Source organism: Aspergillus saccharolyticus (assembly GCF_003184585.1).
Source record: "Aspergillus saccharolyticus JOP 1030-1 unplaced genomic scaffold BP01scaffold_8, whole genome shotgun sequence".
Taxonomy (NCBI): Eukaryota; Fungi; Ascomycota; class Eurotiomycetes; order Eurotiales; family Aspergillaceae; genus Aspergillus; species Aspergillus saccharolyticus.
The window spans coordinates 155861-178161 of record NW_020290618.1 but is presented as its reverse complement, the minus strand read 5'-3'; the positions used below and the strand labels follow the sequence as shown (position 1 = coordinate 178161).

General features: G+C 52.6%; 9 protein-coding genes across 9 annotated transcripts; 5 read left to right on the top strand and 4 right to left on the bottom strand.

Moving 5' to 3' along the window:
• Nucleotides 1-491: 491 nt before the first annotated feature.
• Nucleotides 492-3515, bottom strand: BP01DRAFT_390210 (non-ribosomal peptide synthetase; the record flags this gene model as incomplete). Its single annotated transcript, XM_025577982.1, has 1 exon — nucleotides 492-3515. The coding sequence occupies one exon, from the start codon at nucleotides 3513-3515 to the stop codon at nucleotides 492-494; it is 3024 nt and encodes a 1007-aa protein (XP_025433058.1).
• Nucleotides 3516-4373: 858 nt separating this feature from the next.
• On the top strand, nucleotides 4374-6142 carry BP01DRAFT_354883 (aminotransferase class I/II-fold pyridoxal phosphate-dependent enzyme). Its single transcript, XM_025574553.1, has 3 exons — nucleotides 4374-5482; nucleotides 5537-5679; nucleotides 5730-6142. Exons 1-3 carry the CDS (start codon nucleotides 4717-4719, stop codon nucleotides 6102-6104), a joined length of 1284 nt encoding a protein of 427 aa, XP_025433057.1. The 5' UTR covers nucleotides 4374-4716; the 3' UTR covers nucleotides 6105-6142.
• A 114-nt stretch (nucleotides 6143-6256) lies between these two features.
• Nucleotides 6257-7393, bottom strand: BP01DRAFT_292087 (alpha/beta-hydrolase; the record flags this gene model as incomplete). The annotated part of the gene is made up of 2 exons (XM_025571679.1): nucleotides 6257-6862; nucleotides 6965-7393. 2 exons carry the CDS (start codon nucleotides 7391-7393, stop codon nucleotides 6257-6259), a joined length of 1035 nt encoding a protein of 344 aa, XP_025433056.1.
• Nucleotides 7394-8989: 1596 nt separating this feature from the next.
• BP01DRAFT_380915 (uncharacterized protein) lies at nucleotides 8990-9369 on the top strand (the record flags this gene model as incomplete). The annotated part of the gene is made up of 2 exons (XM_025577257.1): nucleotides 8990-9034; nucleotides 9085-9369. 2 exons carry the CDS (start codon nucleotides 8990-8992, stop codon nucleotides 9367-9369), a joined length of 330 nt encoding a protein of 109 aa, XP_025433055.1.
• Nucleotides 9370-9507: 138 nt separating this feature from the next.
• BP01DRAFT_380914 (polysaccharide lyase family 26 protein) lies at nucleotides 9508-9882 on the bottom strand (the record flags this gene model as incomplete). The annotated part of the gene is made up of 2 exons (XM_025577256.1): nucleotides 9508-9624; nucleotides 9658-9882. 2 exons carry the CDS (start codon nucleotides 9880-9882, stop codon nucleotides 9508-9510), a joined length of 342 nt encoding a protein of 113 aa, XP_025433054.1.
• An 86-nt stretch (nucleotides 9883-9968) lies between these two features.
• Nucleotides 9969-10706, top strand: BP01DRAFT_380913 (ankyrin repeat domain-containing protein; the record flags this gene model as incomplete). The annotated part of the gene is made up of 3 exons (XM_025577255.1): nucleotides 9969-10055; nucleotides 10132-10375; nucleotides 10444-10706. The coding sequence occupies 3 exons, from the start codon at nucleotides 9969-9971 to the stop codon at nucleotides 10704-10706; spliced, it is 594 nt and encodes a 197-aa protein (XP_025433053.1).
• A 1089-nt stretch (nucleotides 10707-11795) lies between these two features.
• Nucleotides 11796-12779, bottom strand: BP01DRAFT_380912 (uncharacterized protein; the record flags this gene model as incomplete). Its single annotated transcript, XM_025577254.1, has 1 exon — nucleotides 11796-12779. The coding sequence occupies one exon, from the start codon at nucleotides 12777-12779 to the stop codon at nucleotides 11796-11798; it is 984 nt and encodes a 327-aa protein (XP_025433052.1).
• Nucleotides 12780-18470: 5691 nt separating this feature from the next.
• Nucleotides 18471-19952, top strand: BP01DRAFT_261767 (Zn(II)2Cys6 transcription factor; the record flags this gene model as incomplete). The annotated part of the gene is made up of 2 exons (XM_025571304.1): nucleotides 18471-18526; nucleotides 18581-19952. Coding segments are annotated over 2 exons (1428 nt in total), but the record flags the coding sequence as incomplete, so codon positions are not given.
• Nucleotides 19953-20605: 653 nt separating this feature from the next.
• Nucleotides 20606-21809, top strand: BP01DRAFT_336554 (RTA1 domain-containing protein). The gene is made up of 3 exons (XM_025573249.1): nucleotides 20606-20876; nucleotides 20927-21019; nucleotides 21071-21809. Exons 1-3 carry the CDS (start codon nucleotides 20675-20677, stop codon nucleotides 21700-21702), a joined length of 927 nt encoding a protein of 308 aa, XP_025433050.1. The 5' UTR covers nucleotides 20606-20674; the 3' UTR covers nucleotides 21703-21809.
• The last annotated feature ends 492 nt before the right edge of the window (nucleotides 21810-22301 follow it).

The window sequence follows — 22301 nt, the reverse complement described above, 5'->3', positions numbered from 1 at the left end:
CGGCCCTTTGCAGCCTGATTCAGTCTCTGTCATGACGATGACACTAGCCTTGTCATTAATTCGACCGCACTATCCGGGTCGTTGGTGCCAAGTGTAACAAACCAAACATCGTAAAGTCTCCAAACCATCCGACTCATCAGAAACATCGGGGCAACACCTTCGGGAATGGCAGCTCGCATGTCCTGCGAGACAAAGCTCCATGGGGCTTAACATCGATCTCGCGAACACACATATCGCGAAGAGTCTTCCACAGATGCAAATGTTGTGTACAGTCACGAAGTTGTAGCCGAGCATTTCATTACTACGAACCGGAGGAGAGGGTGCGTTCTACTCTCGAGTTAAACAATCTTTGCGACCCGTTAAAAGGCTTAGGTTCATACATAACAGGACGCATAATGATATCCCTGGATCAATAAGACTTTAAACTCATAGCTGCATTATCTCCACTGCCACTGTTCACCACTCTCTCCAGCGCTTTGAATCATATCAGATCAAACGTGATGGTATCCCTTACGATCCCAAAAGGCGACAAACTTCTTGAATAAAGCTGCGTCCAAGGGACGATATTCAATCTCGGGATGATCATGCAGCGCTTCGAGTGCGTTGTCACACCGATAGATCGGGCTGTACTGGCTCGCCTCCCATCGGGTCAACTGTCCCAGTACCTGTTCTTGGAACAAAGGCATCAACGGCGTCAGCAACCCATCTGGATCGTTGTCGGTTACCTTCTGAACCCAGTCACTGAATTCGAGCAGCTCGAGAGGATAGCCTGCCTCGTTGAGGACGTCGCAGGTTTGTTCCACCGTAACGGATTTGCTAACATCCGGCGATAATAGGCTATACGAACGGCCGAGATTCTCGTTCCGAGTCGCAATGGCCATCATTGCGTCAATGACATAATCCACTGTCACGTACTCCAAACGTTGATCGACCACTCGGGGGAATGCACCAAGCTTGATGGACGCCACTAACAATCTGCTAACAAAATCATCTGGATTCATTGCCCCTGTCTGGCTGTGGCCAATGACGAATCCCGGGCGGTATATCGTCACCGGCAGGCCACGGTCTCTCATCCGGCGCACCATCGCTTCGGCGGTCCACTGACTCTGCGCATAGCCCAGATCATACCGGAGGCCTTGAATATGTGGCTGCAGGGGATCGTCCTCGTAGATCTCCTCTGTCCCTAAAATGTTTCCGGTTGGGCCCCAGACATCAATGCTGGAAACATAGTGAAAACCCTTACGACGCCCTGTGGCCGCAAGGTGGAGTACATTTCTTGTACCAACGACGTTCGTTGTGCGGTGCTCTCGATACGACTCGCAAAAGTTAACCTTGGCTCCGAGGTGAAAGACCACCGACGCCCAGTTTGAAAGCCACGTGAACTTCTCCTGTCCAAGTCCCAAATGCCAATCGGTGAGATCACCTTCAAGCACGAGGATTTTCTGCGTGTATTCAAGCTTGTCAGGCCAGACGTCATATCGCTCGAGTGCTTGCTGAACACGGGCCCAGGCGCTCATATCCTTCTTGCTACGTGCGAGGCATGCGATCTGTTTGACGCCCGGTCGCTGCAGCAATTTCGAGAGAAGGTGAGCGCCCACAAAGCCAGTCGCACCGGTGATGAATACACGCCCCTCGTCTTTGGCTTCCCACTCAGGCACCATGTCAATCTCATCAACTAGAAACACATCCTGCTTCCACACCCTGGTGTCATCACGTGGTCTGTTGTGTCGACGCTCGCTGGGCTGGATCAAGTCCAGCATCTGGTCAAATCGAGAGTGACCGTGAAGGTCTTGCATCGAAACCCGAACCTCAAACTGTTGCCGGATCTGGCCAATGAGTGACGCAGCTTGAAGTGAGCTGGCGCCCAGGGAGAAAAAGTCATCATCATCATGAATCCCTTCGGAGAGGTGCAATAGATTTTTCCAGAGACTCCGGAGCGTCTCCGCCTTGTCATGGGACCTTTTACTTTTGTCCGTTGCCTCGTCTGTCTTGGATTCCTTCTGCTTCTTTCTCAAGGCATCGAGTCGCTGCTCGGTCAGAGCCTTACGGTCCACTTTACCATTGGGCGTCAGTGGAAAATCTTTCAAGAATTCGATGCCGTTCGGTACCATGTAATGGGGAAGGTGCTCGCGAGCGTATTCAAGGAGTGATTTCTGGTCAACATTCTTAGCCGACACAAAAGCGACCAGAGCATGACCTTCTCCGTCTGTGATTGGGGGTTGATGAATGAGAACTGCAGACTGGACTGCGTCGTGAGACATGAGTGCACGTTCAATTTCGCCCAGCTCAACTCTGAAACCTTCATGCTTGACTTGAGAATCGGCTCGACCAATAAAATCCAAGCAATCAGCGTTTTCACGCCACTCAGCTAAGTCGCCTGTTTTGTAGAGACGCACTGTGCCTTCTCCGAGGCCCAAGTCCTTTCTGTCCAGGCTGACGAATCGCTCTTCGTTATGCTCTGGTCGGTTCAAGTATCCGGGCGTCAATTGTGGGCCGCCAAGATGGATCTCTCCTTGCATGCCACTCTCATGCACGGGCTGCTGATCTTCGTCAAGCAAAACGAGCTCCAAATCCCCCACCGCCTTGCCAATGCCGATGCGGTCTCTGCTTGCTTCTTCAAGTGTGACCTCCTGCATGGTAGCCAGGGTTGCACATTCGGTTGGCCCGTAAGCATTCCAAAGATGCTCGGGTGCACCCTTCTGCAACACGTCTCTCATGGCTTGCGCATTTGCCACATCCCCTGCCGTGATGACATGCCGAATAGAAGAGAATGCTGTCGGGTCTTGAGTGCTTGTGATAGTAAACAGCGCGGTTGTGATGATCATAACCGTCAGCCTGTGCTTTGAGATCATATCGGCCAACGTCCCCGAGCTGATGGCACTGTCTCGCGGAATAGCACACACCGTGGCTCCCGAAATGAGAGTAACCCAAATCTCATACAAGCTCAAGTCAAATCCCGGGTTGTTAAATTCGGCAACGCGGTCACTCTTACGCAAGGGGGTTGTTGGTGTCTTGTTGGCAAGATGCAGGATGGCCTCGGCTCGAATCTGGACTGGTTTGGGCTTCCCCGTGGATCCGGACGTGAAGAGAATGTGACTTCGCTCGGATGGGTCCTTGAAACCCTTGGGAAGCTTTTCATCGAGTGTTTTCCCACCGGTGACGGGTGGGAAACGGATCACCTTTCGGTCTGGCCAATTCACTGACGAATCTTCGTCTAGCAGGATAGTTCTGACCTCGATTTCCTCCAGCAGGTCCTTGATGCGCTGCTCTGGGATTGAGGGCTCCAGCGGGACGCAGGTCCCGCCAGCCAAGCGAACCGCCAGCTGAGCAACTACCTGATTAATCCCAGGGCCCAGCACGATACCGACAGGCTCGTCTGGATCCAAGTCTCCCAGCTCATACGCCAGATGACTTGCTTCCCCCAACAGCTCAGCGTAGGTCAAAGAGACTTGTTCATCTTCGACGGCGACAGCATCCGGATTTTCCTGAGCGTGGTTGTAAATGATTCTCTCCATGATTGCGTTGCTCGATTCAGTAAAGTTGTGATATACTAGGTATGATTGATGAGATTGAAAAGGATGGTTGTAATAACGTTGCAAATGCTTAGGCTGTATATTGTTTCTTCTCTGTACTTCTCTGTTGATTGTGTTTCTTGATCCCGACTGTAGGACGGCTTTATATGCTTCATCCTGCCTGATGTATTGTGATCAAAAATCGCTCTCTTTGACTCTGTTCAGGTTGACGCAGCGCTTTCCCGAGCGAATGACGTATGGCTGCCTAAGATGAACTTGCGCTGTGGACAACCAAGTCCTCAGGTACCGACCACTCGTAACTTGACAGCCATAGTAGGTGATATGGAACGTCATTGTCTACCGGAATCATTCAGGAGCATGAACTTTGTTTGCAACTCTATACATGGCGACATCTGACACCCTGCTTTTTCAGCTGCAGGGCATACCTGACTGGATGGCTCAATGCACCGAAGACGCTTCTGGATGGAATGCCAAACCAGCCTGTCGGGCTTGTATAGTTGGTTTTCCACAAATAGCGATGGCGGTAGGGAGAAGTGACGCTGCATTGCAGGTGGCCTGCTGAGAGGGTCTACGGTCGATATATCCGGTGAATGAGCATCCCTGCACTAGCAGCCTTGCATCGAAGAAGCTCGAGAGTATGAAACTTGCTCACATGACACGGATTGGTACTTTTGGCATACATGAACGCGCACTAACGCAAACAGGGGAAGGGGCAACAGCTCCTTGCCATCAGTAAGGGGCACGGCAACGACGGTCTCGTGTGACTTGATGTCATCCAACAGTCAAATGCCGGTTTTCAAGGTGTGAAGAACCTTGAAGACGAGCGTGGACACTACTCGACGTGATTCGCGGGTTTTCGTCTTCTGCAACTTGTTGACAGCGTGCCAACCTTATATTGACGCACTCACCGTCGATCATCGCCACCGGGCTCTGTTCTAGTTCTGCTCACAAAGTTTGGATGACTTGGAGAAATTGTCAAGGAAGTGTACATCCGACATGGAATTCAACCGGACACTTTCGAAGATTACATGGCTCGTCACTGCCAGACGATGGCGAGGTGCCCAGCCGCCGACGCCAGAAACTTATATAAATGTACTCAAACGTCTTTCTGGTCCCTCGAACAGTCGACAGAGCCCAATTCGTGCATAACCTACAAGTCCTCTCAGAGATTAGAGAGGTCAACATGTCCGGCGAGAAAATTCTGCACCGCAAGCTCCAAACCCAGCTGGAGCAGCGTGAGCGCCAGCAGCGCCTCATGCAGCCCCCGGCGCCCGGGATGGTCAATCAACTGATCGATTTCGGATCCAACGACACCCTCTCCATCTCGACCTCGCGGGCGCTGACCAAGGGCTTCCTGAAGCAGCTGGCTTCTCATCCGAACTTCGTCGTGGGCAGCACTTCGACGCGGATTTTCGAAGGGACGACGCACTACCTCAACGACATCGAGCGGGATCTCGCCCGCTTCCACGAGGCGGAGGCGGGCCTCTTCTTCAATTCGGGCTTCGACGCGAATGTTGCCCTGTGGTCGACCGTGCCGCGTCCCGACGACGTGGTTGTGCACGACGAATATATCCACGCCAGCATCCATGATGGCATGCGGCGCGGCCGTGCCAAGACGCGCTCGTTCGCGCACAACGACCTGCAGGACTTTCAACGCGTGCTCGAAGACCTTCGCAACCACCACGCTGGGGTCAAAGACGGCCAGAGCGTGGTTTTTGTCGCTGTGGAGTCGTTCTATAGCATGGACGGCGATGTGGTGCCTATCCGTGAGATGCTGCACATTTCGCGTGCGGTGTTCCCGCGGGGCAACGTGGTGTACTCGATGGACGAGGCGCACTCGAACGGGTTGATCGGACCGGATGGGTCCGGGCTCGTGTGTCATTATGGCTTGGAAAAGGAGATTGGGATCCGGGTCCATACTTGCGGGAAGGGATTGGGCTCGACTGGTGGTAAGTCTTCCGTGATGTACGGCTCTCGACGGATTTGACTGAGTTTGGTGGTAGCTGTTGTGCTTGCCTCAGAGACAATCCGCATTTCCATGATCAACTATGCTCGCAACATCGTCTTCTCCACCGCGCCATCTTTTATCACAGTCGCGGCTGTGCGGGCAGGGTACGAGTTAGCAGCCAGCGAGGAGGGCGAGAAGGTATGTCTTTTTCTGCCTGGTTTGTTCGGATCGTGTGCTGACGACATCAGCGACGCCGTCGACTCCAGGAGAACACGCGCTACTTCCAGCACATGGTCACGCAGCATGAGCAGTGGGCGGCAGTCCGGGACAAAGGAGTGATCCGTATCCCCGGCGCGGAGGACTGGGGTTCGACATCGTTCGAGACGCCGATTTTCGCGCTGATCACCCCGCCCGGCGAGGAAAACGAGCTGGCAGATCATATCCGGGGCAACGGGTACTGGGTTGATGCCGTGCATTATCCAATCGTGCCGAAGCAGTTGGGCCGAGTCCGGCTCACGGTGCATGCGGATAATACGAAGGCGCAGATTGAGGGGGTGGTGGGTGTTTTTATGGAGTGGGCCGGTGCACGCGTGAAGAGGGCGGGGAGGAAGGCGAGGTTGTAGTCTTTAGTTGCTGCTGTTAGTTCGTTTGCCTAAGTCTGTCAACTGAGGAAATTCTGTTTCTGTACGCGCAAGCTGCTCGATCTCGTCTATACAGTCCTCTCCTCGAAATATCTTCTTGAATCCGTGACCAACAAACCCACCCACCCACTCACTCACTCCAAAACCCCCCCTCTTCTTAACCAATCCCTCGCCTCTTTCCAAATCTCCTCCCTCACCTCCACCCTCCTCGATCTCCGCCCTCTAGAGAACCCATGGGTAAACCCATGTCGACACCCCTTGGCTAAAGTCCACTTGTACCCATCTTTTTCGAACCCCTCCTCCTTATCCTCCCGGTCCTCCAGCCCCGCCAACCGATGGATCATCTCCTGCGCCTCCAGCCGCAGCAAATCATACTCCGCCGCCACCATATACACCCTCTCCGGCAGATCCTGTGCGGCGGCATACCACGGACTCAGCAACGGATCCCGTCGATCCTGCCCGGGGTGCACATACCCCCAGTCAATCCACCACCCCGCGTCCCCCAGGTTATCGTGCCAGTAGTCCCGGTACGGACGGGCGTGCATCTTATCCGGCGGGGAATGACTGAAATCCACAATGGGGTAGTAGCAAATCGCCGCGCGGAATTTCCGTCGCAGGGCCGGCAGTTGCGTGACGGCGAGGGCGAGGTTGGCGCCGGCGCTGAAGCCGCCAATGGTGAGGCGGGTGGAGTCGATGGGGAGGAGGGGTGGTGGTTGTGGTGCGTTGTGCTGCCCCTGGTGCTGCTGGATCTGGTGGTGGTGGCTGCCACTGCTGCTGATGCTGGCTTCCCTCGCGCTTTGAGCCTGGGCTGCACCCAACAGATCGAGGATCTGCGCCTCCACATCATACACCGCCGTCGGGAAGGGGTGGAGGGGGATCTTGCGGTAATCCAGACTGATCACCAACATCCCCGTGAGTTTGCTCCACTGGGAGCAAAACGCGTCGTCGAGGCGCGCGGTGTGCACCGCAAAGCCCCCGCCGTGCAGGTCAATGTAGGTCGGGAGGAGGCCCCGGGGGTTGGTCCCGGTGTAGTTGGGCGGGTAGAAGATGCGGGCTTCCAGGGTTGGGCGGGACGGGAGGCGGACGGTTAGGGTTGGCATGGTGCTGCGCGGGGGTGGGTGCAGCAGGTTCGTGATCGTCGTGTGGAGCGTCACGAGGAGTTTGGTGGCCCAGAGCCAGAGGAAGCAGTAGATTCGGTGCGGGAGGGGGAGGAGGGTTTTCGGGAGGGGGGGTATAGGGGGTTTGGCTTCGCTGGGTTGGAGCGTGGGCATTGTGGGGTTCTGTTTGAGTTGGTTTTGGTGGTGAGCGAGTTTTGAGGTGGTGATATTGGAGTTGCTTGTGCTTTTATGGGTTATAAAGATGTCTTCGGTGCGATAGGTGCGTTATGATTATTGGAGAAGGTGTGTTGTGTAGAAATGCCGCTTGATGAGGTACAATTCGTTGCTGCATATGGTTTGGCATGTAGTTTCAGTTCGAGTTCAATATCTGGTCCCAGCAGCAGCAGGAAGCAACACAGGCAGGAACTCAGACGAGTCAAACCCCCTGAGGCCCGAAGATAAGGAATTTTCTCGTCCGGTTTGCATGTGCAAGACCCACTTGGGCTGAAAACTGCTCCACTCGGTCGTCCGCATGGAATGAACGCGGCCTATCAGTTGAGCTGTATTATTGCGTCGTTTAGATCATCTTGGGGAGATGTATTGAGGGTACTGTGTAGGGCTGATATTCTGGTCTGAGTTACTGGCCATTGGATATCGTCGAAGATCCTACTTGGATCCTGCAACCGCTGAACGGCCATTATAACTCCCAGCAACAATGCTTTGCCATTGGGATTCAGGCGGTTACTTCAAGACAAATACGTAAAGATATTAATGAACGAGATGAGTGCTGAGCAAAAACATACAACAGAAGGGATTCGCTGGTGGTCACCCACCCAACTACTAACCTCCCGGCGTGTGGCTTGAGTACGGCTGAGCGGACGGGAAGCCCTATTTTCCACACCCTGTGGTCGTATGTACTGGTTTTTGATTTAAGAGTAATTATATAGTATTGTTGCTGGAAAGAAAAGGCATACGCGGTTGCACTACTCCATGCTGCCGGAAGAGTTGGCCTCTCATGCCCTAACGGTAGTCTTCGCGCAGTGGCGATAAAATGCCAACCTAATATCACTCGGCTAAGGCAAGACCAGGTGCTCAGCATGTCCTCATCATATACGGCCATTTGTACTTCACGAGTCGCACAGTCTACCTGGTCACTTGTCGCATGTGATCTACCCAACCCTGGTTCTTTCCATGAGAAGGTACGGTGTCTGGAGCGTGCCGATACCGGCCGGTACTATTCAACCGGAGAACGATATGGCTGGAGTGTGGCTTAGGGTCATTTTCTCAACATCGCTTCGGAGGTTGTCACTCGCTGTCGCTTTCTATCTTTGGAATCTAGCTCGAATTTCATCCGAGCCCAGCTCTTCGAGGTTGGTACGTACTCATTTTGAGGATAAGGATCGGTATCGCCTCAGGCATACATATCCAGCGAGCCTCGTGAGTGACTGCATCACGTGATAATGTGCCAGGATGAGTCGAGTCGACAATGTTGGTTCGAACAAACAGCGAAGCACAGAACGAGTTTATTGGTGGGAAAGCCTGACATTTCCCGAAAAAGGCACAAGCCACCTATAAAATTTCCTGCTAAGACTCTGACGTAGCCTTGTCAGCCCGAGGAGGCTGTGCAATCTCACCCTCCATTCCTCCCAGGCAGCACTGTTCGTACTTGAAAAGATAGATATTGTTGCACAGAACTGTCTCTCAAAAGTACCTGAGTTTTGCTCACATAGTCCGGCTCCAACTTCTTTCACAATTCTTCAGCGCAACCAAATGGCACCCAAGCAACCCTACGAGGCAGCCCCGCCCTACGAAGAAGTATGCACCCTTCCCCGCGCGGGCGGTCTGACATCACTAACCTCAGATAGTACTCTGCAGTCGCACAAGCGGACCAGGATGACGTGGAATCGCAGCCCTCTCGCTCCCACCAGCACGGAGAAACTGATCCTACCGCCGCTATCCCCCTTGTCACCTCGGTGATTACCACCCCCCACGAGCACTGCGATGCCTGCGAGCGGATTATCGCCCGACGAGAGCGTAGAAAGAGTCAGTTACAGTGCTGTGGAATAGTCGGGATTGTGTTCGTGATCATATTTATGTTCTTGACCATTCTGGGATCTATGTTTGCGCGGGTCAAGGCGCATGATGACTGAAGTTGTGTGGGAGAAAATGAACACCGTGTTTAGGCTGGGCTGATTGCTTCTTGAGATGCAACCTCGAGTTGGCTATTAAACTCATCGTGCGGGTACTGCAGACTGCTAAGCACAGTCTGGGCGAGTTTTAGGTTGGATTTAGTCAAGATACTGACGAATATTCGCGAGATTGAAAATCGCTGAGACACCGTATCGTGCTGCCTCGTTCGTCGCAATCCAGGACGCCTCTTCACTCTCCGGGATTGTAGATGGTTTCTGGAGTTGCTATCAATTGAGGAGGTCGTGGACTAGGGCTGGAAAGGCGCTTAGCTCGCTATCGGATGGTGTTCCGTTACCGTGCAGCCAAATATAGAAGACTGTCGTTCGACCGATCCCGTTTGCAATGCCAAAGTCGGGCTCGCAGTCTTCGTATGTCGTTTTGAGGGCTTTAGGTTGCTCCTTGTAGGTATCCAGTCTGAGTCCGTCGTGGTATGGACGGGTGTTCAGCGGCTCGGCGAGGGGCGAGCATAGCATATTGTCGCAAATGCCTCGTCTGTAGCTAAATTCTTAGGTCTATTTGAGTGGGATACTGTTCCCAGAAGTTGGTCATGCCAATACTCATGCCACCTCGATCTGCTGAGCCCAAATACACGGCGCCGGGAGGTCTACTTCCGCCTATCATCTTGACCCATGAACAGTCTCGCTTCGTTCGTTCTTCAGAGTAAACCCGTCGGAAGACAGCTGACTGAGGGTATAATCATTCCAATATGGGACGTAGGACAGCCACTGGGCATCTCCGAGGGTCACAATTTTCCCGGATGTCTGGTCGATGCGATCCTGCCGTTGTGCGGGAGCAGGTCAAGCGCCCTGGTAAATATCCCCGTGGTCAAATACCTCATTTCACGCAAGGCCCAGTTGAATGTCGTAGGTTCATTGCGCGGTGGTCCGCTGCACTATGCCAGTTGGGCCTCGACTCTCGAAAGGGTAAAAGTGCTCGTTGCTCCCAGCGCGGATATCAACCTAGTCGGTCCGGAGGTCGGGACACCCTTTCACTAAGCGGCCCATCAGGATCTCTTCGGCTAATACGAGCTTCAGATGGAAGTAGGCAACTATCTGCTGAGCTTAGAGGAGCTGGAAGTCAACACAGCTGGGAGCATGCGGGGCTCTATTCTCAATTGAACCTGTCTCGAGTCCCCGTGGAATTTGTCACGGCTCTGTTAGAGAAGGGAGCCCGCATCGAGCAGCCGGACGTCCAGGGCCACACAGCAATGCATATGGCGGCTGACAAAGTTTCTGCGAAACTCAGTGTCAATTGTTCTAGAATCCGGATTGCGTTCGATTTCGGCGCTAACGGCTAAATCTGAAAGCTTGAGGTGTGTGTGTCAAGATAAGCTTTGCCTACTTCCCGGGTCCCGGAAACACTATCCTAAATTCGACCGCGATATGACAATAGAGAGGAATTATATGGAAGGATATATGGAGATATGGATCACGAGTTGCGTAGGGCAAGCGCTGGAGAATATACTGGCGACTGTTGCATAAAACCTGATTCACATCTTCTTAGCTCCCCTTAGGTCATCGAATATAAGGACTGATGCAGTAGCATCGACTCCAGCAAACATCACATCGGCTTGCCGGTCTGAACAGGCCTTATGCAAGCAATTGCCGTGAATACATAAAGTCCACTATCTGCTCCACTAACAGGATTGTCATCTGTGATTATTAGATTATCTGTTTGACTGATAAGGTTCGAAAAAAATAAACACCATCTTTCTGCAAAAGTCATGACTAAGGGGCACATGAACCACAATAGAGGTGAACTCTCGGCAGTCACAGTAGGGGGTGGTCCAAAAGGACGGGATTGCGTAAACAAAATGCATGTCACATACGCTGAAAACGCGGGAAGGACTTCATGTCAGACGCCATGATAACTGATTATTCCTTGCAAAAAATCTCGGAAGAAGCGCGAATGATAGGAAGTAGATAACAACTGTCATGAGAGAAAGAGTGTTCATCAAGGTGGTGACACTACAGCACCTCATGGGTAAAAGACATGACATCGGCTGACTCTCATTCTCTCTGCTTTCTCAATCATGTTGCTCGACGCAGTGTCTCCATGCAACCCGGCCCAGAATTTTCGCCTTGCTTGATGCAGCAGAAGAAAAAGGGGTTGCGGGTTTGGAGGCATGTGGCGGTGTATACCTCTGTGAGCAAGGCTTATGCAAGGCGTGCAGCTTGAGGTGTACTACCCCTTAAGCTCATGGGGAAGTCTTCGCAATGAAGTGAGCTAAAGCGACATATCGTCTGGTAGTTGGTCTAGGAAGGGCATCAAAAAGGTAAGTGAGTACTGGTGCGAGGGCTGCAGGGGATATCAAAATGCAAAACGTAAATCGGGCTCTGACGGACGCGGTGTTTGAGGATTGAAGGCAACCGTGTTAAGCATCTGATCAAGGCAGCCAGATGGGAATTTGCAACGGACATGTTGCGTGCAGTGTCTGCGTCTCCGTGTGACCCACGCCGTGCTCATCCAGTTTTGGTCTTCGGGTGAAAACGACCAGCATGTCACGCCACGCCCGCTCCGAGGGATCAGAGGCGTTGAGCTGCGTGACACATCTTTTGTAATGGTGGTCCGCAAAGACGAGGGTGTCGAGAAAGTTGCGATGCTGCACCCGCCCTCGGATCAGGGCCGGATTCGTCTCCCACAAGGGTGCCCCCGTCGTCTCCAAGTTGTCATGCAAGTAGGTGACCGCGCTGTCGGAGCGCATATTCGACGACCCCAGGAGCACAGTCATGGTGTGATCCGACCCATCGGACTGCACGCCGCCGGTCGCTGGCTCGCCCTGGACCCCCTGGCGATCGTCGGTCATGATCCGCACGTTGAACACACTACACACCCACTGATGCGACGCGTAGTCCAGTTTCTCGCGCGGGAAAACCGCCACCTTGTGGACCACCAGCGCCTTGAACAGCATCAGCGCCTGGACGACCGTGTTCCCCTGCACCTCCATCGACGCTTCGTCAAATTCCCGCTGGGGGCCCGGGTCGTAGCGTTTGTAATGCTCATCGGCGGCCCGCGCGCTCAACGGTGACCGTTTCTCCAGGCGCTGGATACACCGCGTCTCCGAGTCGAGGCAGTAGCGTGCGGCCGTCACCGTCCTGTATTCGAAGGTTGGGTCCGGCCCTGTGCTGTCGCTGATCCGCTGGATGAGCGGGAAGTCTTCGTCTCTTGCGCCCAGACCTTTCAGGATTGCCACCATCTCGCTCCCTTTGACGAAGAGGATGCGCTCCTGCAGGTAGCTGGCGCGCAGGGCCATGACTTTCGCGACGGTCTCGTAGAATTCCGCGTGGTAGCGCCGCTGGAGGACATTTAGGTTGTGCGGCCTCGAGCGCTTGACTCCGGTCGTGGAATGGGGTCGAGACGGTACCCCCATCTCGGAGAAACTAATTTGATGCGAGGTCGCTGATGTTTCGGGATTTTGGATGTCAATTATAGGGCTCATTTCCAGAATGACGCGCCTCGGGTCCCGTCGATGTATTTATACTGAAGAGAGACATTCACCGTGGTGGGAGTTTGGAGGCCAAGTTTCAAGGCCCCCGTGAGAGGATTTCTATGTGAACGACCGGGATTGTTCGTGTCGTCCCCAAGGCACGGGCTGCAGCTCGTTTCCAAATCAGGTTTATGTCATATCACAAACCTGCTACTGTGTCGTTCGCTGCATTGCAAGGGGGCGGTTCCTACACCTCGCGCGGATGTATAAGTAGAGAAGGGTGTCGGGGCGAATGTAAGGGGAAGCACTGAGCGCAAGGCGCGATACTGGATTCATGTTCCGACCACTTACTTCTCGCTCTGCTCTCAGCTACTTCTAAATTGAAGTCGAAAGGTTTAGGATTTGTTGTTGTAGTTGTAGTCGCTGGAGAAACAATAAGCTTGTTTCTTTGCGTAGTATCTTTTCCTTTTACAGTGAATATGTACTGTACTCTGTACCCCTGCTTCTACAGAGTTTGCATGGAGCCGCGGCCCGCAAGAGTAAACCCTAGGACGAAGCTCACTACACCGCGGGGATAACAAATTTGCTATCAATGGAAGCAATCGCGTGGTATGATGAAGTATAAGGTGTCGATTATAATGGCCCTTCCTTACCAGAACTCTGAGTATCTTATCTGAAGTCCCTCCGGTACGAACAGTGTGGTGACGTACGCTGCAGGAGGATCAAATGACAACCCTTGCGGAGGGCCCCGCAAGAATGCCATTTTACCCGCAGCAATTCCTGCTCTCCTGCTGCTATGGGTCGGACTTTTCGAACGACTGCCTTTCGTCGTTTAGCCCTGTGGATCTAGGCTTTTAGCTAAACTCTGAAAGGTCACGCTGTGCCCAGTGAGTCCAAGTGGATAGACTTAGTTGTGAGACATGCGCTTGCCAAACCCGAACACAGCCCCCCTCATCCCCCACAAACTTTCTGCATGCCTCATTCCTAGCTCGTGCTATGACCTTCAGACATTGCGAACCACATTGAGCACCTCAGAATCATCCCCGGCGACCGGTGAGTATGAAGTGTGAACCTGTAGTTTGTAGCTTCTGAGAGTAGGGCCTGCATAAATTGGTGATCTGGATTACCGTCCTATATCCAGCAGTTCCGCTAGTCAAGGACGGCAGTCGGCACTACACGGTCGTATGGTCGAGCCCTAATCTGCTAGGGATGACCACATCTCGTAGAGTGGCTAATAGCAGAGTTGCTCGGTTGTGTCGTTTTTTTCTCCGGGTGGGAAAACCAGGGCGTGATTTAATTCAAGATCTGGGCATCAATTGATGTTTCATTACGGAGTACTTTTGGACATGATGCAAAGGGGGAATAAGAGCTCCACTCCAAGAGAAAACTTCGAGCAGCTGGTAGAAACGTTTTCAATGCCGCAGTGCTTCACTAGTCATCTGGAAATAAACTTACATCAAAAGACAGACTAAAAAGAGCACAAAATGTCCAAGAGAGGTTGATGGCATAGGCACGGACAGACGAACTTCTTTCAGAGGCCTGAAAGAAAAAAAGAGAAGAATAGAGAAGGAGAAAACAGAAAAAAAAAAGAGGGAGAGAGAGTGTGTGTGAAAAGAAAGGAAAGGCAAAAGCATTCTGATAGGGTTGAAAGAGAAAAAGGGTGAAGGCAGTAAAAGGGCAGCAAAGCTTTGTTCGGCTGGGCGACAGAGAACCTGTCACCGAAGCAAACGGAGCGAGCATGGTCTGCCACTTGTTGTGCGATTGCAATTCAACCACCTTCAGTTGCACTAATCGACTTGTAGAGTCTTTCCATGTGGACATGGGTATCACGTGCGATGAAGACCTTCGCCCAGAGAACTCCGACATTCGAGTCATTTTGAGCGGACTGGGCCATGTGGCCAGCAAGGGCGTTCTGCAATCGGCGTACCTTTGCTTCACGGTGAGGCTGTCGGAAGACCTCGTCCTCTTTGCAACCCCCTGCAGTCGATTAACCCCGGTGACAAGCAGACAACTGCTCATCGATGCATTGATTGCTACGTACGCCAGCGCAGGCGAGAACTTGCAGATCTGCTGGGACCGCTCTGTATGCCCCTTTTCACTACGAGGCGAGACGTACGTGAAGACGACCTGGAGACGTTCTTAACACAATCATTGCTGAGCTTTCGCTTGATCCCTCAGGATAACGATGAAGCCACATGCGAACCCTGTTCTATCCCCTCGAGCATGCCTCAGCCAGAGATTGACTGGGATTTGATGAATGACGAGCTGCTTGGGATTCCGGCTTCCAAATTGTCTGATGTCAGCATTTTCGCGAGATCGCTCGGCATAAAACCTATGAAGTGGACATCGATGGAAGGACTTATGCTTACGATATCGTCAGAATTACTGATTACTTTTAACGGGAGGTTTCCGTGCTGAAGAAGATGGGGGAGTGCAACACATGGGGGATCTCCTCTCGGGTGCCAAAGCTAGAAGGGTGATTGGCGTCGATACCAAGTATCCCGGTATACTCATGACCTACAACGCGTCCCCTCTTTGTCTTTTTCCCATCATCAATTCCGATCATCACGATGAGATTCTTGTCAAGGAGCGCCAGAAGTGGTATGACCAGATGTCCGATGCGGTTCATACTCCCCATCGAGACGGGCTTTGTTGGGGAGATGTGAAGCCACAAAATGTCGTGATTGATGGCGATCGTCGGGATGCTTGGCTCGTGGATTTCGAAGGTGGTTATACTCTGGACTGGCTCGATGATACAAGTCTAGTCTACCGAAACCGGGGATCTGCAAGGACTGCGCGAGATCCATTAATTCTTGAAGCTGTGAATCGTCGCACGGAAGAGGTCCGCCTAGTAATAGTTGTCTAGTTGTGCTAGCCAGCTTCGACGACTGCGATTTTCGTCCTGGTGGTTGATAATCAGGCCACATTTGATGGCAGCTCTGCAGCTACAGACTATTGAGGCCATGTACATCATAACGAACGGAGATTCTCTCCTGCCTCCGCGATGTCTCCGAAGCTCCCCGTGCTATCACTCGGTACACCTAGCACATTCTTTGATGACTACCTATTTGAAATGTGTAAGCATACGCCAAAACCGTACCTGCGTGCTCGGCCGGCAGTGCTGCCTTAGGCCAACTCCCCTGTGTTTTGCCTATTACCGAACTATACAAGCTGGAATTGCATCGGAAGAAATCAAATGGCTGGAAATCGAAGGTATGCGAAAGCGTGACGACCGTTTGGGGACCTCATCAACAGATCGAAAAGGATTACTTTGACGAATCATCCTTCCGACGCGACCGCTGCTTAGCTGGAGTTAGCTGTAGAGCTAGTCTCGGGGTTTCAATTACCGTGGGCATGTAATTGCCTTCCTCGTTTATTCTTGACGGTTTTGGGCGCTGTACTGAGACCGCTCGTGATCTCAGGATCATGAAGCCGCAAATGAGCTGCTCTTCCGTCTTACATTTACAGTCTAGCCCACCGAGTGACAGATCTGCCGCTCGCTGTTCACTGTAGCGCGGGACTACGGAAATTGAGCTGGAAATTCCTCACACGATGCTCCCGTGCTTCACAGCTCGGAGAGGGAAAGGGGGCAGAGTCAGATGAGACAAGGTGTCCGCTTACAAGAGATTTGCCGATATCCACGATGACAGGACGGGCCAATCACACCGTACGCTTCACATCGTACATGCTACCACTGTAGGAGGGCCCACGCCTTGATCAGCCTACCTAGAGCTGGCATTGAGCTTGTCCTGGGCTATCAGCAACTGGTTCGGCATCTACTGTGAATCTTCGAAGTCTCGGTTGGAGTTGCCTGAGGGGCGCATTCGGGTGAATGTAAAAGAGGAGCGGAAAGAGAGTGATACCAACCAGCTCTGTCACATTAACAGGATGACATGGTTTCCGCCCGAGCAGAGAAGATTCTAAATGTGCGATAAATTCAGAGTTGACATTGGTGAATAACCTGAAAGTACCATGAAGAGAGCTCCAGAGGCGCTCACAGAAGAGAACGTCAAGATTTCGTTCTACCATCAGTCAACCAGTGCTAGAGGAGAAATGATGGAGCCTGAATGAGATGCGGTTGCATCACCGGCCAAAGATACATATCAGGGCTCAGGACCGGTAGCCCTAAGTCCCCGCTCGGATCTTCCCGAGGCCCGGCGCGCCCGGCCTTCGCGGCCGCTACAGTGTACACTTTCGTAGTGCCCACTGCCCGGTCGGCCTTTCTGCTGATAAAGATTGTGGTGCGGGGTAACACCTTGCAGTACGTAGTCTTATTTTTTAGCGTTCTTATTGTAGATATGTAGTTTGTACTCGAGAGGAATCTAATGCAACGCAGATCAGCGAGAGGAGTAGTAGAGAAAAAGCAAAAGGGCTGTAAGGCTCACGGAATCTCTAACCGCTCCCACCGAGCGCATAAGTTAAGTGATCCATCATTATCATGACAAACTCTTAATGTTATATTCAATTGGGGGCAATGTAGGGAGCAAATGGCAAAAACAACATAGTACGTCTGTCACAGACCAGAACGCCAAGGGACATTCTCGAAGTGGCTGCATAACATTGACGTGGCAGCCACGGCTCGATAACAAGAACGAGCGATTGATGTGAGCTTTTACTCCGTACGGCTGCTCATACATCATACCTTATACTTGCCCAATCCCGATGACTCATTGTACTTCACATCACATCCCCTCAACACCATGCATCTTCTCACCCTCCCAGCCCTAGCCCTCATGCTTTTCACAATCGGCGCGTTCTCAAAATGCCAAATGGCCAGCTTCACCAATTGCAAGTGGTGGGGCAGCTCCCCATTCTGTGGTTCGAGCAAATCCAACCCCGGGAACACAGACTCTGATGGCTAGCTCTTCATTGCGTCGACACGGTATAAGAACTGGGATGTCTTGTGTAGGGAGATCTCCGAATCCTGTTGTCGGGACTATGGGGATGGGTGTGTGACGGGGTACAAGCGGCGGTGGTGTGATCAATCCGAGAGTTTGTCTGTATTATGAGATTGAAGACGTGTGTGCTGTGTGCTAACTAGTCACTCATTCAGCATGGTCGGTGGAGGACGATGTAGGTCTTGAATTGTGATTGCCTGCGTTTGTGTCTTTCTGGGGGCGGAGTGGGTGCTAGTGCGAGGGTCTGCAGCCGTCTCTTAAGTTCTTCTGTGAGGGGACTTATTGCTATAGCTATAGTTCTTCTGATTGGATGTGGTTTTGATTGCAGCGGTGGTTCTGCTCGGCTGGGTGTGATGTTCTTCGCTGGGCTATACTAGGAGATCGAAAATCAAACTGGATATTACTCTATTTTGGGGGCCTTGGAAAAAGATACTGCGTTTGAAAGCGCGATCGCTAGCTGACAGCGTCTCGCTGACTGACTCTGGCTCTGGTGAGTGTCGCTATATCAGATCCACTTATAGCACCGTGGCAATATAGCGGATAACGTGGCTTGCACTTAGACTGCTGCAGAGAAATCACGTGAGGTAATCCTGGGCGGGGCCTAGCGCGAGAATTCGATGTCAACTGTCAGCCTCGTCCTTCATGACGACTTTATAATTATTTCTGTAGCCGTTGACCCCTGACTGCTCAAAGCACCATGTCATCATCCTCCTCATCGGAAACATCAACATCATCAATTCGCCGAAAGAGAACCAGCAGACCAAAGTCCCGCAACGGATGCATAACCTGCAAGTATGCGCACATAAACCCGCCCACATAGACCAAAACACCCCTGACTCATGACAGGATTCGCCACATCAAATGTGGGGAAGAAAAGCCCGCATGCAGCCAGTGCACCCGCTCTGGACGCACTTGCGACGGCTACACCGACGCCTCGCAACGCCAACTGCACCAGGCGATCGTCCAGTCTGTACCTCGGCATGATGACTGGAGTCCAGGTCCCGATCGGAAGATTGTACTTGTCCCGGGTACGCGGGAGGAGCGGCAGTACGTGCAATTCTTCTGCACGCAGACCGCGTCGGCTATGTCGGGCTTCTTCCCGTCGGAGTTTTGGAATCGATTCCTGCCCCAGTTGAGTCACCGCAACTCTGCTGTCAGGCACGCCGTTGCTGCCGTGGGCGCGTTGCATCAGCGGCAGTTGCAGGGTCGACTCGAGCCTGCTAACAATACCGCGACTCTGGACGATGGATTCGCGCTGCAGCAGTACAATAAAGCTATCCAAAGGTTTCTTCAGCAGATGGGGGATCCGAAGGGGATGGAGGTCGACTTGATGCTGATTCAGTGTCTTTTATTTATCTGTCTGGAAATGCTGCAGGGAAACAACCGGCAAGCTATGAATCATGTAGGGGGCGGATTGCGCATTCTCTCGGGGCACACTGCTGCTCAGGGGAGCCTTGACAGAGACCTGTTGCAATTCTTTTGTCGGCAGAATAATCAGATGTCGTACTTTGGTCGACCGCTAGCATTGCTCGACGCAGTCTTAGGCAGCTCATCTGTCTTCACATCAAAAAGTCAGCCTGTGTTCAAACACATTGGCGAAGCGCGAGACTACCTGACCAACCTCATCACTCGATGCTTGCTCTTTGTCCGCTCAGCACAGCGCCATGTTTGGTCAGACTCACCGCAGCCATTTTTGCCAGAACAATTACAACATCAGACGGCACTGCTGGAGGAGTGCTATGCGTGGTTCCAAGCTTTTGAGGTATTGCTAGAACTGCCAGCTAAGACTAGCGGGGTGCTAGATCCACGAGGCCCGTTATCCATGCAGTGCCAGTACAACACCGCGATCACCTGGCTAAGCACATGCACATCCCTGGACGAAATGCAAATGGACCAATACTACCCAAACTTCACGGCTATAGCATGCGCTGGGGAGAAACTGGTCGAGCTTTGTGCTGACGGGTCCGACTTGGCCGCAGAGCAGTTCTATCTCGACGCAGACGTAATACCAGTCTTTTACTGGTCAGTCCAGCGGTGTCGACACCCAGTTCTGCGGCGCAGGATTCTGGATGTTCTGTCGAGGTATCCCGCTCGGGAGGGCATGTGGGATAAAGGACTGCATGTCGCGGTCTTAAGGCGAGTCCTGGAATTGGAGGAGACGGAGCTCGCCCATCTGCCTATCGCACAGAGGTTCCCGCTGGAACATCACCGAGTGTACGATGTCTCACTGACGAGTAACCGAGAGGCGCGCGGTCAATCATACCCTGTGCTTTTTCGACTCAAGCCGCATGGTGTCGACGGACCTTGGGAGGAGCGGTGGGAAAGAGTGGGATAGTGAAACAAGACACTATTTATAAAGGAGTGAAATATTGGCCTAAAGACCAAGTTCTCTGAAGACTTATCGTTCCTACATATACTTGTGAATTAATTCTCCGAGGTAGCATCCGAAATCCACGGCCATGTTTGCTGGCGCCGCACGGCCCCCACGTGGCTGGAATTGACGATGAAGCCAATCAGAAACCCCCACGGAAGCCAAAGATGCAAGCCACATTGACCATTTACGGGCCGCTCAATCAGCGCCGGATTTACCCCGTTTTATCGCTTGGCGTGCGGCTGTGGAGCGAAGATTTGATGATCCGAGCGTTGGCGATCAGTCCAAAAGCCGTCCGTGTGTATGTTGTTATTCTCGTAGCCTAAAACTTTGTTGTCCCTTGAGATACGCCCGATGGCTGTGTATGATGCGGCTTTGTGGTTGGTTCATCCGTCAAGTTTACTTCGTAGCCTGGTTCTGTTGCTTTTTCGCGGTACATGTCTGGTATATAAGCAGTCGGTTTGTTGGATTTTCGGACCAGCAATCGAGATCAGATATCCCTCTGCTACTTCACCATCATTATTCTTCATTAATCTCTTTTTCAAATAAAGCCCTTCTGCTTCTTCCTCATGTCATCTCTCGATGATAATGAACTTTACATGGGCTGTAAAGCCTACGTGGAGGGTGTTAGTACCTCATACGGGTACATTCCCTCCGAAGGCGCTGGGATAGCCTTCTGTGTGCTCTTTGGATTGTCAATGATCGTTCATATCGTTCAGTTCTGCTGGAAACGAACCTGGTGGTGCAGCCTCTTCAGCATCGGATGTCTGGGTATGATCGCCATCTTCTGAGCAATTCAACACCGAGCTAATATCACCCAGTGGAACTTTTAGGCTGGGCTGGACGCACCTGGGCCGCCAAATGTCCCTACAACTCGACCGCATTCATGCTCCAAATCTCGACCCTAATCATCGGTAAGCATTAGCCTTTCTTGACACATACCCGTCACCCTAACAACGGCAAAGCACCAACCTTCTTCACCGCCGCCATCTACGTCCTCCTCGGCCGGTATATCCAACTCTTCGGGCGCAGCTCCTCCATCCTCTCCCCGAAACTCTACCTCTGGATCTTCTGCACATGCGACGTCATCTCGCTCGTCATTCAAGCCGCAGGCGGTGGTTTAGCATCCTCCGAATCCGACGAGGTGAACGGCAACACCGCTCCCGGCACCAACACCATGGTCGCGGGTATCGTCTTCCAGCTTGCCTCCATCACGATCTTTGTCTTCTGTGCAGTGGACTTCCTCCGCCGCTCGATACGCCTCGGATACTCGCAGGCGCTCCTCCACGACCCGCTGGCCTACCTACTCGGTGCGATGGTGCTCTCCGTCGTGTGCATCTACATTCGGAGCATCTACCGGACGATCGAGCTGGCGCAGGGCTGGAGTGGATATCTGATCACTCATGAGTCGTACTTCGTGGGTCTCGATGGGGTGATGATGGTAATCGCGGTCGGGGTATTTAATATCTTCCATCCGGGGTGGTTGCTCCCGGCAGATCATGTGTTCGCGAAGAATCAGGCTGGTCTGGAGTCGGGGGTGCGGGAAGAGCATCAGTTGCATTTGCGAGGAGAGTACACGGGGCATGGACAACAGTGAGAGAATCTTAAGTAGCGTCTAGAATTGCGGGATTTTCGTGTTTCGGTGGCTTTTGTTCTTTTGCTGGTGCCGGTGGATAAAGACCTGGGATTCATATTGGAAGATGGGGATTTTGTGCATGTTTCAGAGATAATGTAGGCTTGCCATCTGCGATTAGCTTCTTCGGTCGGTGTAAGATCACAGTCTCTGGACGTTGCGTATCTTGCTGAGTCGGCGGCAGGAGTTTCGTTAGTCGGAGATGCAGTTGTTTATTTATGCCGGTCGCATCGTGCTAGGAGGATATGTGTAAGATCCGAGTGGGCGGTGAACCAAAGGAGGGTCTCTGGAACATTCCAGCCACCCGCAAAAAGAGTGCCAAGAACTCTAGAAATGAAGAGTATCTGAGTCAAAACTGATAGCACGAAGGGAAAAATGTATAGAACGGATGATGGTGCTTGAGTTGGTTGGTGGCTGATGCCCCATGCGGATGGAGCTTAGCGGGACTCAGGGCGGTGAGCTTAAAGCTGTCTCCGCGGTGCTTCTCCACTACACACCCCTCCCCATCTCCCCACTGCGGCGGCACGAGCCTTGTGTCCGCTTGACGAGAATCAAGTGGCTGG

Excerpts from the sequence above, each read along its gene's own strand:
- BP01DRAFT_354883 (XM_025574553.1), top strand. The coding sequence starts at position 4,717 with ATGTCCGGCGAGAAAATTCTGCACCGCAAGCTCCAAACCCAGCTGGAG. Across the intron at positions 5,483-5,536 it reads GGGATTGGGCTCGACTGGTG|CTGTTGTGCTTGCCTCAGAG; the intron begins GTAAGTCTTCCG and ends GTTTGGTGGTAG. Across the intron at positions 5,680-5,729 it reads CCAGCGAGGAGGGCGAGAAG|CGACGCCGTCGACTCCAGGA; the intron begins GTATGTCTTTTT and ends TGACGACATCAG.
- BP01DRAFT_336554 (XM_025573249.1), top strand. The coding sequence starts at position 20,675 with ATGTCATCTCTCGATGATAATGAACTTTACATGGGCTGTAAAGCCTAC. Across the intron at positions 20,877-20,926 it reads CTTCAGCATCGGATGTCTGG|TGGAACTTTTAGGCTGGGCT; the intron begins GTATGATCGCCA and ends AATATCACCCAG. Across the intron at positions 21,020-21,070 it reads AATCTCGACCCTAATCATCG|CACCAACCTTCTTCACCGCC; the intron begins GTAAGCATTAGC and ends ACAACGGCAAAG.